General features: G+C 38.5%; 1 protein-coding gene across 1 annotated transcript; it reads right to left on the reverse strand.

The window, feature by feature from the left end:
- Nucleotides 1-554: 554 nt before the first annotated feature.
- LOC116291843 (uncharacterized) lies at nucleotides 555-13,468 on the reverse strand. The gene is made up of 21 exons (XM_031699057.2): nucleotides 13,309-13,468; nucleotides 12,320-12,606; nucleotides 11,586-11,694; nucleotides 10,839-11,024; nucleotides 10,451-10,573; nucleotides 9,623-9,745; nucleotides 8,975-9,097; nucleotides 8,425-8,544; nucleotides 8,205-8,339; nucleotides 7,833-8,030; nucleotides 6,912-7,112; nucleotides 5,989-6,231; nucleotides 5,365-5,481; nucleotides 4,820-4,939; nucleotides 4,419-4,598; nucleotides 3,912-4,004; nucleotides 2,593-2,745; nucleotides 2,108-2,287; nucleotides 1,612-1,743; nucleotides 1,272-1,454; nucleotides 555-676 (listed from the first exon to the last, which is right to left on the reverse strand). Exons 1-21 carry the CDS (start codon nucleotides 13,367-13,369, stop codon nucleotides 660-662), a joined length of 3,084 nt encoding a protein of 1,027 aa, XP_031554917.1. The 5' UTR covers nucleotides 13,370-13,468; the 3' UTR covers nucleotides 555-659.
- Nucleotides 13,469-13,540: the final 72 nt, after the last annotated feature.

Consider the following 13,540-nt stretch of genomic DNA (forward strand, 5'->3'; position numbering starts at 1 on the left):
CCGTAATGCAAATGAGAGCGAGGAACGCCTGGTGATTTTCATCACTTTTACACCAACGGATTAAGCTCCAAATTAAACATTTTGAGCTGGTGTAAAAATCAAGATATTGACCAGGCGTTCCTCGTCCTTTTTATATAAGCTTTTTTGACGAAATCTTAACCCTTTTTCGAAAAATGCGTGGAAATGCCCCCAATCCCAAGGGTATAGCCCATGGAACTCCCCAAAGCGTGGGAAACTTATCAATGACAGGTTTTACTTGAAAAACTTTCGAAAAATACGATAAAAACAAAACCCGTAATGCAAATGAGAGCGAGGAACGCCTGGTGATTTTCATCACTTTTACACCAACGGATTAAGCTCCAAATTAAACATTTTGAGCTGGTGTAAAAATCACGATTTTCACCAGGCGTTCCTCGTCCTTTTTATATAAGCTTTTTTGACAAAATGTTAACCCTTTTTCAAAAAATGCGTGGAAATGCCCCCAATCCCAAGGGTATAGCATAATTGCAGTTTGCGTGAAATTAAAACTTGCATATTGACCAAAATTATCATCCTGAACATCATATCCTTTTTTTTATTGATTTATAGCACAAGCAATTGCATTACAGATGCTTAGTAACAGTAATCTAATTTTATAATCACTCTCAAATTTTCTTGGCTTAAACTCCACTTTGGCCTGAAATTTAAAAGGGAAAGATATTAGCATATTACTGATTATCATTTTATATATATTTCAACTTTTACAATACCAAAATCCTTAAAGGCCAAGGATTGTTAGAAGAAAAAAAATAGAGGGTAAAAATAAAAAAAAAGGAAGAGAAAGAGAAAGGGAAAAGATAGAAGGAAGAAAAGAAAATAGTAAGGAAGAAGCGAAGAATGAAGTAAATAAATGAGCAAAGAAAGTGATACGTAAAAATAAGAAAGAAAAAAGAAAAGAAAATTGTGAAATGAAAAGGTGGTTTCCATTTTCATTATTTCTTAGATGCTATTAAAGATATAATCTTTAATATAAGAGTGATTTTCATAATTTAGCTATTAACCTCTATTAACGCATATTAATGTGTAATAGTGGTTACTAGTGAGAAAGCTAAGTATTGCAGTGAAAGTCTATTGACTGTATTATATTACTTCGTTGTTTAAAGTCTAATGGGTAATAACTCGCACTAGTTTGTATTAATGATTATTACGCTTACATTTATTTCACGGGTTTATGAAGATCACTCTATTCCATCAGCTAACCATTCCTACTAATTGATACTACATAGTCGTACCTGATCCCAGGTTGATGTTGACCTGTAAGTTCAGGAACTTGGTGTTCTTTCCAAAAACATTGGTAGCCACACAGGAGTACAGGCCTTGGTCGTGTTCTGATGCTTTTTGAATAATGTAACGAATACCAATCTGTTTGCCACCTTCTACTATAGACTCAATCTTAACCGGGCCGCCAAAGCCATCTACAGAAATAAAAATATTATTTATATTAGATTAGATTATATTAGATGGTCCATGTACGCTCAATCCATTACAGCGTTCAAACGAACCATGTCGAGTAGCTAAATAACTTACTTGGGTGCTTATAGAATCCTAAAAATCAAGGTATCAATTTCTTACCGGGTGTAGGTCTGGCTTTGACTATTTTTATTGATGGTGTTGGTGGACCAACTGCTTTGCAGACGAACTCTACTCGATCGTTCTCATCGACATTGATATTCATTGGGCCAAACTCGGTTACGGTGGGCGCAACTAGAAGCAACGACATGGCGACATGATTAGCAAATATTCAATCGTGCCACTCACCTGGGGTCATAAGGTTATGACCCCTTGTTGAGTATGTTTTTAGCCAAAAGTAACGTCTGACCAAATTATTAAATATTTAAATTATAAATTATCAACAATTTTAGAATTAAAAATCATTATCAAGTCTGTTATCTTAAAGTGCTACTCTGACGAAATTCCACATTTTAATTGAAGTCATTTGTTTTGTCTGTTTAGTCACTGAAAACATTTATTTGTATTTACTTCAATATCTTAGTAGAGATAAGAATAATACGGATATTGAAATATTTCTAGATTTCCTATTGGAGAATGTAACTCTATTCATTCTTACTTCCACAGTCATCCTTTGAATTGGATCCCTTGAATTTGGTCATTAGTTTATCTGGACACTGCTTGCATTGGCTGGCTCCATAGATATCCGAGTAGTATCCCATCGAGCATTGCGAGCATCCATTGGGGTTCAGAGGCAAGTCAAAACCATCCTCAGACGATGTGCCAGGTTTACATTGATCTATATAGGAGATTCAAAATATATATCTCAGACTTTGTCTAAGATTAGAAACCTATGGCTTGTAGTACAACATCAATATAAGGCCTTTAAAATAGGTTTCTTTTTTCCAAGAAAATTTGGCTCTCAAATTTTACCCATTTACTCAACCTAACAGACATCTCTTGGGGAAAAGAATCTTGGATTTGAGGTATGAAGTGGCAGTTTTTTTAGTTCTAGGAATAATTTAAAGATGTTGCGTCGACTTCTTAACGTGAGTCGTTGCTCTAGCTTTTTATGCCTGAAGACAAAATGTGAAGAAATCTTACCGATGCAATTTTTGGATCCCGCTTTCACCGTGGACTTTCCTGCTGGGCATTTTGTACACTGAGCACTAGATTCTGCAAGACTTGTGTATCCTACAGGGCACTTGATACAGTCTTTAGCGCTAGAATCATACTTGTATCCGCGTGGACAACTTACTGAAGAAATAGAAACATCAAAATAAATTTGGAGGGAATTCTACACATACACACACCACTACTCAGGGAGAAAGAAAGCTGCACCCGGGAAGAAGGGTTGTAACAGGGACTGAGAAGAATTGTCACACCTCAGGGAGAAAGATTGTCACTCGTCAGGAAGAAGGATTGTCACACCACAGTGAGAAGGATTGTCACACCTCAGGGAGAAGGATATCACACGTCAGGGAGAAGGATGCCACACCTCAGGGAGAAGGATGCCACACCTTAGGGAGAAGGATATCACACGTCAGGGAGAAGGATGCCACACCTCAGGGAGAAGGATGCCACACCTTAGGGAGAAGGATATCACACGTCAAGGAGAAGGATATCACACGTCAGGGAGAAGGATGCCACACCTTAGGGAGAAGGATGACACACATCAGGGAAAAGGATGACACACCTCAGGGAGAAGGATATCACACGTCAGGGAGAAGGATATCACACCTCAGGGAGAAGGATGCCACACATCAGGGAGAAGGATGACACACGTCAGGGAGAAGGATGACACACCTCAGGGAGAAGGATATCACACCTCAGGGAGAAGGATGACACACCTCAGGGAGAAGGATGACACACCTCAGGAAGAAGGATGACACACCTCAGGAAGAAGGATGACACACCTCAGGGAGAAGGATGACACACCTCAGGGAGAAGGATGACACACCTCAGGGAGAAGTATATCACACGTCAGGGAGAAGGATGACACACCTCAGGAAGAAGGATGACACACCTCAGGGAGAAGGATGACACACCTCAGGGAGAAGTATATCACACGTCAGGGAGAAGGATGCCACACCTGAGGGAGAAGGATGACACACCTCAGGGAGAAGGATGACACACCTTAGGGAGAAGGATATCACACGTCAGGGAGAAGGATGCCACACCTTAGGGAGAAGGATGCCACACCTCAGGGAGAAGGATGACACACCTCAGGGAGAAGGATATCACACCTCAGGGAGAAGGATGTCACACATCAGGGAGAAGGATGTCACACCTCAGGGAGACGTTAAATTGCCACATCATATCAGGAAGAAGGATTTCAAATTACAAAACTACAACAGTGCGTAAACAGTTGATGGCTAGATTTGTTATGTAATCATATAGAAATGAATGCAGGTTCCACATACCACAATATTTAATGAAGTTCGGATAACCAGTTAAACTCTTCTGCTGTATCTGGCCAGAAGGACATGAATCACCAGCGTTAATTCTTGTTGCATCTGAAATAACATGAGAAAATAAATCTTCATTTGAGAAGTTCTTTTTTAAAACTTCGACCTTACTTATTTCCTGTAAGTGGACTATATCTTTATGATTATGATTTCTATGGCTACGTCTGGACAAAAGCAGTTACTTCATTGAAATTTGTAGCAATTAAAGTGTTGAATAATAAAAATTGATTCAAGATAAAATATGCTTGAATGAAATTATAGAAATAAGTTGTCACTGCCGGACAAAAATACCTGCTGTATTAACTGAGAATTATAGTTATGAGTTATCATTGGATAAAAAGATACTTGTAAAAGTAGGGTGACCCTTATTCCTTACCGACACATGTTGGAATAAGAATTATAGGAATAAGTTGTTATTGGACAAAAATACTTGTAAGCGTAGGGGGGACCCTCATTCCTTACCGACACATGCTGGAATTTCATTCCATGTAGCCTCAGGTAGCTGACAAGTGGCTCCATATGTGAACATAAAGGTTTGTTTTCCTGTGTTACACGTAATGCGACAGTATTTTGTCGAGCCATAATTCATGCAGTTCGTTAGTTTTCCATTGTCAGGGTCTTCAGCAACGGGACATTGCAATCCTAAAAAAAATGAAGAAAGACTTTACTATATAGCAATTGTCGATAAAGCCGAATAACCCTTGTGCTTTGTTACGCTTCCTGCATTGTCTGGTGCGGAATGTTCATCAGCTGAATCTACATTGCATTCAGTCCGTGCTCGGAAAATGCTAACCAAAAATATTTGACCCATATTCCCTTTCGGGGAACGCAGTCAACAAAGCTGGATTCTAATCAGTACTCACTCTTAACAGTGACTGAAAAGCTACATTGAGCCGTGTTTCCTGCAGCGTCTTTTGCAACATACAATACCAACGTTTCCCCAAGGCCAAACTTTTGATTGGGCTTCTTGTCGGAGGTGACACCTGATTGAAGAATTAAAGCGAGCAATCAATAAATGACTTCATCCTTACAACGTTCTTATTATCGGCTGCTCACTATCGGCTGGCGAGGAACAACTGTTATAAATCTTACTTTCTAATTGGGTTGCGCACGCGCACGTTATGAGAACGCAAAGCAAATGGACGTGTTTTCCATCTCTTCATTATTGGATTAACGTTTACTATAAAGCATAAACTGTGCACTGTATAAAAACATCACACATCGTATGACCGTGAAATATATCATGTATCAAATGCAACGCATTCAGAAAAGGTCGTAAATCCCGTGTCGTAACCATGCTTTTGCAAAATTCTACTTTATCACTGTTAAGGAACGCATCGCCACGTGAAAGTTCTTATAGTAATACATAGTTTAAAATAATAAGATAACTATCGTCGTCGATTCATACTTGTGACTTTGACGTTGTCTGCAAATTCAGGATCGCGCCATATGATCACTTTATCTATTCCGGGGGAGCTCTCGTAGATGTTGTTAGGGCAGTACACAACACGCGGAGGTGTCTTGTCTGAAGATGGACACAATGTAATTGGTTAATAATCATGCCGTTTGGTAATGTACAGTACATGTACTAAAATGGACATTATAATCTAAATAAGAAAGCAGCTAAGACACATTCCACATTCAATGTAAGTTTAAACTTGAAGTTAGCAAAAAAAAGGCAACCGTTATAAGATTCTTGTCGCTAAACATAGCTCAATAGGGGAGTCATTTTACCAAATAAATGTGCACATAGAGTAGTTACAAAACGTTTCTTAGAGACATCAAATTGCTACAAAAGTTAGTTGGCCTTTTCGGTCCATACGAACTAGGTTTTGTTTGAACGAACATAGTCTAGGATGGCTTTTACTTTAGTGAAATTTAACTTAGCCATTACTTTTTGTCATAGTTCCATGCCAGTACCTCGCATCGTTCTCGTACTTATTACGAGTTATTCATTTTACTTCATTTTAGCAAACCGTATTTTATGGATGTGCAGAATACGTTTTTGAGGGATGAGCTATGAAGCATATACCTTCAATGATGACATCTGTAGTGCACTGTGCAACATCACCATTTTTGTTGGTAGCTTTGTAGGTCAGCGTAGTTGTACCAGCTGGGAACACAAGGCTCGTTCGGTATTTTTCTGGGAACATTTTAACATCTCCAACATTGCTCTTTGGCTTTAAAAGCAAGGCTGTGACGTCAGCTTGGTTACCTTTCGGGTCCAGGGACATGACTACGTCAGGTGGACAGTTGATCCAAGGTTTAATAAATACTGAAAGAAATAAGATGTCAAACAATTAATAATAACAGTGGCCTTAACCGTGTTTCCACAGAATGGCTCTTCTTCAACTAAACGTCAATGGAAATTTACAGTCAAATTTTGCAAAAGAAGGAGAAAACCCAAGAAAAACCCTCGAAGCACAGGAGAGAACCAACATACAACTCTACTCACATGCAACACTGAGTATAGGAATAGGCCATTTCACGGATCCCGTAACTCAACCTCAGCCTCGTCAGCGTGTAATTATTTTTTAGAATTTGTCTACAGTCCGCAGTAATGAAAGGAATTTACACATCAACAAACAATTGAAACACTTAGAAATTTCACAGGTTGTAGGCAATTTCTAAAGAATATATTACACGCTGACGAGGCTGAGGTTGAGTAACGGGATCCGTGAAAGGGTCTATTGAACACAAGTCGCACGGAGGCGAGCTCTCTCACAGTTACACCATCAGCGCTTTCCCGTTATTGAAAAATAATTTTTTTCCGATGTCTATGGGTTAGGTGAAAGGCGTTGCTATCTTGAGATGGCTAATCCTTTTCATTTCTCGGGGACCTAGGTAAAATAGACAAAAATACAACTGGCTTTCCTCCTCAAAACAATGTTCAAGGCCTTTTTTTATCACTTAATAAGTAGGGAATATCAAAGTGTGGTACCTAATTTTACTAACCTTTGGCACAAGTCGCTGGGGTGCTGATGTCCCAAGCACCACTGTTTGTACAATCCCTCTTAGGATTCTGACCATTTTTCAGGGAATAGCCTTTGTTGCACCGATAATAGCAAGATTGTCCAAACGTGTTACCAGTTGTGCTACAGAAAGGTGGATAGACGTATCCATTGGCTGGCGGGGTAAGACTTGGACATCGTATTGCTGTAAATATATTTAAAATACGAAAGATATTGAGTCCTTTGAGTTCTCTGGCCAAGAGACTTAGTACGCTGCACAAGACGAACTTGTCTTTAACATGGACACAGGGGATTGTCCGGCAATTCTCCTCAGGTAGGATAAGAGTTTGTTGAAAACTTAATAATTTTGCTTAGTTAATTTCTGAATGAAATTTATGAATCTTGAATTTGATAATTACAACTCATGTTACAAGCAGCATGATATATGAATATGAAATCCCTTTCAAAATTATGTTGGGAGTGGAACTTACAGTAGCCTGAACATTTTGTGTTTGGATACACGTAGAGTATAGCTAGACTTAGAGTAAAATATATTCAAAAGCAAACACAATTTTTCTCAATGGAATTTGTGCCACTTCTTTTGTATTTTCCTGTTAGCGAGATGATTTCGAGAAGGGTTTAAGGTGTCATTTCCTAGAGCGCTATATTTGTTTGTTGCGCATGAGAAGAGGCATGAATATGGATACAACCCAAACATCAAGCTAAACCTAAATTGAGAGATCTATCCCCACCCTTTCTCAATTCTGATTTGACAATTGTTTTCTATAAAGGATATGGAAGTAAAGATAGAGTTAAGGCCAATGGCTTTCCTTCCATGCCCAAGAAAGCCTGCTTGCCACGGTGTTTTTTGTAAGCCTTGGATTGATTTGTACAACTTTTATATAACAATACTGACGGTACTCACGTCTACAGCTTATGATGGGCATATCCCAGCTGGTAGTATCCAAACACGTCATGGTATTCTTGCTTGGATCTAGCAGGACGTAACCTGCCTTACAGCTAAATGTACATTTGTCTCCAACTTTTCGTCCATTTTTTACCAAGCATTCACTGGGACTTACCGAGGTACCTTGCGACTCGACTAATGGGGGGCATGTCATGCCTGCAATACATTTAAAAAAAAGTTGAATAGTATCGATGAATAGTATTGATGATGTACACGAGTTCACGAAGTTCAAGGGTGCGAGAAAACTTCCTTCCATGGTCGTCGCTATCATACTCTCATACCGACAACCGCTGACAACTGCTTTATCCATGGAGTAACGAGTCCACTTACGTTCACACTGTCTTTTGTTATTGGGTATGTATTTGAATCCTTTCTTGCAACGACATTCATAGCTTCCCTGATAGTTAAAGCAGGTTGTAGATTGATCATCACAGTCGTCTGTTTTACGTGCACACTCATCAATATCTAAAAATACATCAGATCAAAGTCAGTTACATGACCATTCCTAAATACATTACGATTTTAAGTGAGGCAAATTTGTCTTTCCTACCTCGACATTTCAGCTTGTCGTACAACTCAAAGCCACTGCGGCAACTGCACGTGTAGCTACCATTGTTGTTATGACAGAATGTTTCGCAGCCACCGTTTGCCAAATAGCATTCATTGGTATCTGCAGATGATATAAAGAATGTCATAACTCAACTTTTAAAACGAATTTGTAAAAGCAAAGGGCAGATTTTTGTATGACTATGACAATCGTATGTCACGAACATCGATTTTTTACAGTGACATCTTTACATGTTTTTTTCTACAGTCAAACGAAATCTACTCCTATACAAATTATTCCTATACTTCTTACTAGTGATTTCATTATATTAATTGTTTCAAGAGAAATTGATTATTGCTTTTGCTTTCTATTTTCTAATAACGATATAATGTTGATCACAACTGTATCATTATATATATATTAATGAACTTCTTAGGCTCAGGTCAAACGACACTTAAGCCAAACCTAATTGAAACAATGGATAAAAAGGCGGTCTTCTTTAATGTCTTTAGGTTCGGCTCATCTGAGGTTCGACGCTTGACCTTAGTCTTACCGACGCAATTCTTTCCCAAGGCATCGACTTGAAATCCTACTGGGCATGCGCATCTGCGTCCTCCTGCCAGGTTAATGCACGTGTGACTGCAGCCTCCGTTGTCAACTTTACACTCATCGATATCTAACAAAGCGAAAACATAAGATTGCATCTTTGTATGTGTTATGTTACTTCTTCGTAGTATTCTGTTCGTTAAATTCAATATTTTCTCAGTTTCTTTTGTTCAAAAAGATTAAATTCAGTTAATGACTGCAAGCTATGAGCCTTCACTCTGTGACGTTCGAATAGGTCAATGTAGGTAGGTAGTCATATAAAAATAGATTATGCAAAAAGGACATTTAGATTTTTTAATGAAATCACTCGAAAACCACACCAACATAGCTGCTCTCCCCTCCCCTCCCCAACAACCACGAATAAAATAAGTCGCTTGCATCATCCCTTAATTCCTACGACGATGTAAGGACAAAAATTGTAGCAGTCATCTGAGCATGGTGGCTATATATGACATCACATCTACCTAACGAATGCCTAAATACTATTGTTGGGTTTCCTGCTAAATCCTAGATTAAATATCTGGGAAACTGGGTAAACGCTAACCAAGGCAACCCCAAATTATGTGATAAGAGTTTTAAAGAGTTTACCGCTTACCAATGCATGTATGGTTGTCAGCAGACATTTTGTAACCAGTCCAACACTTGCACTTATAACTTCCTTGATTATTTTCGCAAATTTGGTTACAACCTCCATCATTGATATCACATTCATTGATGTCTGAATATAAATGAGAACACACCATCAGTGAAGCTACCTTCACTCTTTGCCATACATCGGCTCACTGGTCACACATAAAACCTTAAATAGAGATAGCAAAGCAAGGTTTTTTAAAATAATAAAATGACACTTTTGATAAATATCTTTCTACGTTTCCCACGTCATCTTTCAGTATAAATTTACAAGCTCGACGTGGGAAACGTAGAACGTTTTTTAATTAAAAGTGTCATTTCATTCCTTGAAGTAGAGGCTTTGACAGGAGGCACAAAGATAGAGTCTTCCTCCCCTGAGAAATTGAATTCTTTCTTATATAAATCAGATTAGACAGATTCAAATGTTCCTGCCTCCTGTCATGGCTGCCATCACGTGATGGTGCAAAGCCTCTATACTGTTACATTTGCTGCTTATTAGACCAAGCTGCAAAGTACTTTTATTTCAAAGGATCAAAAAATTAAACTTTGCAGCCTTAGTTGAATGCATTGGCCAATGAACCGATGTATGGCAAGTAGTTTATTACAAATGGCTTCCGTGACTATCCACGGTGAGTCCCTACAATTACCACGCAGTATAGTATAATTCTGCTAGCAACACAAGTGTAGTATATCATCTTCGCTCAGTTACGAAAAAATATATAACTTCCCAGGTTCTTCCTATACAATAGTTCACATTTTTTGGTTCGATGTCCTCTTTCTCAATTTCACTTACCGCTACACCCGTGTCTGTCTCTTTCAAGCTTGTATCCACTTTTACAAGAGCATATGTAGCTACCGACGGTGTTCTCACAAAAGTCATCGCACCCGCCATTGTATCGTTTACATTCATTGATATCTACATTTTGAGCGAAATCAATGTAAATATAACTGATGCTCTCAAATATTGTGCTCAAATGATGCTTAGTTATTAGTTAATAACTTAGGTTTATCAACTCAGGGTATAAATGCTACCCTTGCCAGTAAAGCAAGGACGATTTTATTCACTTAATACACAGAAGAGTAAAGAGTTTTCCAGAGACTATAAGGCGTAATACATACGAGTGGTTTACACTGGAAAATGGCCTACTTATTAAAGCTACAGCATGAGTAAAATCGTGTACCTTTGCATGTTCGTTTGTCATTCAACAACTTGTACCCAGGATGGCATTTACAGGTGATGTACTTAGTACACATCCAGTCCGTCACACATCTGAAGAAACACACACCCATGAAGCAATACCTTTCATTATCTTTGCAGATCTGTGAACAGGTGCCGTTTTTCTCTTTGCATGTCTCTGGTTCTGGAGCTGGTAAAAGGAACAAAAAAAAAAAGTTGCTTTGTGATGGGTGACAAAGCTGAACAGTTAAGAACAAGCTGGTCGTGAGAAAAGCTCGAAACCTGAACAAGGATTTTCGAGCTATGGTTTCAGAGTTAGTGTGCATTGCTGGACTACACCTGTTAGATGAATACAAACTCTATATCTAGGTACCATAGCTGCTATATCTAGGTACCATAGCTGCTATATCTAGGTACCATAGCTGCTATATCTAGGTATTATAAATACTATCATCGTTAACCAACTGGATAGATTACATCAAAACTATGCCCTCCACATTTAATATCTTTTCCATTATTTCCCATCCTTCAGCGCGTTCTAGATCTTTTCATTTGGTTCATCAAATAAATGCAATATGAATAAAGAAATGGCCAATATGGCCGAAAGCTTGGCATTAGAGATTAACCTATAAAACGTAGCTGATACGGTTTCTCATTTGAATGCATCCTTCGCACGAAAATACGATTAAATTTAAAGATGTGCAAGGAGGAATGGTGGTGGTACTCCTCGAAAGAATGAATGAATGCTAACCTTTACATCCGTAAATCTCGACCCTCATACAAGGAAATGCATTGAAAGAACGAGGCACTAGACGAACCGCAAAGGCATTCAATTGAACAACAACGTCTGACTGTGATATCTGTTGAAAAAATAAAAATACTCGTATACGCCATATAAACGTTATCCAACACAATAATTTATGAGAGAAACGCAATAGAAATCATGCCCATGATAAAATTATAATATCAGATATAAAATAACATAAAAAATATAGTTTATTCACTCGTGATCAGAGGCGGATCCAGGATTTTTTCAAAGGGGGGGTTGTAGCATTGATTGGGGTGATGGGGAGATATTGCAGACCAAAGGGTTTGGGAGACGATTATTGCTGCAGGCGAGCATGGTTGTTTCAGGTCCCACACACGCAGCGTATAGAAAAAAAGCGAGCGAAATGTGTTTGGCACCCCTGTTTTAATAAAACTCGCGATGCTGTTGGTGTTGTCATGAAAAAATATATATAATAATAATAATAATAATAATAATAATAATAATAATAATAATAATAATAAATCACGATGGCTCTTATAGGGGGGTTGCAACCCCCAAAACCCACCCCTAGATCCGCCACTGGTGATTTTTGAGTTACCCTCTCTCTCCTACGATAGGAGTTGCGGTATTGCAAGAATATATGTTGTCGAGATCATATCAAGCATTCCCTTCCCACAAATCCAACAAAAAAGGGGTAAAGATACTAAGCATATAACCTGTTTAAAGTTTTGGAACTGAACACCATCCCTGCTAACTTGAAGGAGGTACTTGGTCACACGTCGAGCCGTCTGATTGACACCAGGGTTTGTCTCCCCATCTATTTTGATCCTGGTAATGCGTTTAAACGACGAAAAGACAATCTGCAAATACTCGCTGCTTGAAAAATTCTGAGTTGGACACCAGGCAGATTTTGAGCTCATTTGCGCATGACTTGCAGAAAAGTTGGCCGATAGTTGAGATGATGACGTCACGGCGTTGTTAGTCAGGAGAGACTGGTTACAATCTAAGTAAGATGGACGTAAGAACAGTTTGAATTAAATTTGACTTTAGGTGGGTGGCGCCGGGGTGGGGTACGTCAGGTACAAGTAGTGATAAAGAAGATGGTCCAAGGGGGGAGGGGAAAGGGGATGTTCTGGGTTACGCCAGACAACACGGATAGTGAAATTAGATGTGGAAGAGGGGGGCTGCAGAAGCATACCTATATGATTTATTCAAGTACAAACAGCAACATTCAGAAAGAATGGCGGTGTGTTAATTTATTCTATTGGGATTCACTAAGTAAAAATATCGCAGTCACACTTGTTAAACCAAACTACTTATTGTTATGACCATTTAAAAAGATCGTTTTCCGATTTAAAAATATCATCGGGAATTCGAAAAGGCTTTTGCGTATGGGATATGGAAAAAAACCCTCTATTTTTGCTTTTGATCTTGTTCTATTATTTCGCAAAAGAAGTCAGATATCTATTTCCATTTTTTCTTCTACTGTTGATGATGAAGTTCCTTTCAAACGATTGTTGTATTTGGGTCAGTTTCTCTACGTGTATTCCATGTATTGACCCAAATGCCTCGACTTGAAACAATTGTTTGAAGGCAACAGAGCGTAACTCTGATATGTGCTAAAAGTTAGCTAAGCTAAGCGTTATTCAAATTTTTTCAAAGGTAGCCGCAATAGTTTTTTAAAGTTAAATTTAAGATAACATACCTTTATCTCCTAGTACGCCCGACTGTAGCAGAACCACAGCAGTTAAGGCAAACCACAACATCCCGATTTAAAAGATTTTCTTGAAGATTCTTTTTAATGGTTGATGACAAAGCCTGAATGCTATAGGAAAGTGGAACACAAAATAGCTAGGATATTGCTCATTACGACCCAGAGACAGCTGTAACATCGAAGATATACATATATTGATTCGGTATAATAAATGAGCAACAAA

The sequence above is a fragment of the Actinia tenebrosa genome, unplaced genomic scaffold, assembly GCF_029948245.1.
Source record: "Actinia tenebrosa isolate PJP-AT-01 unplaced genomic scaffold, QUT_ActTen_1.0 PGA_scaffold6__47_contigs__length_16458017, whole genome shotgun sequence".
NCBI classification, from domain to species: domain Eukaryota; kingdom Metazoa; phylum Cnidaria; class Anthozoa; order Actiniaria; family Actiniidae; genus Actinia; species Actinia tenebrosa.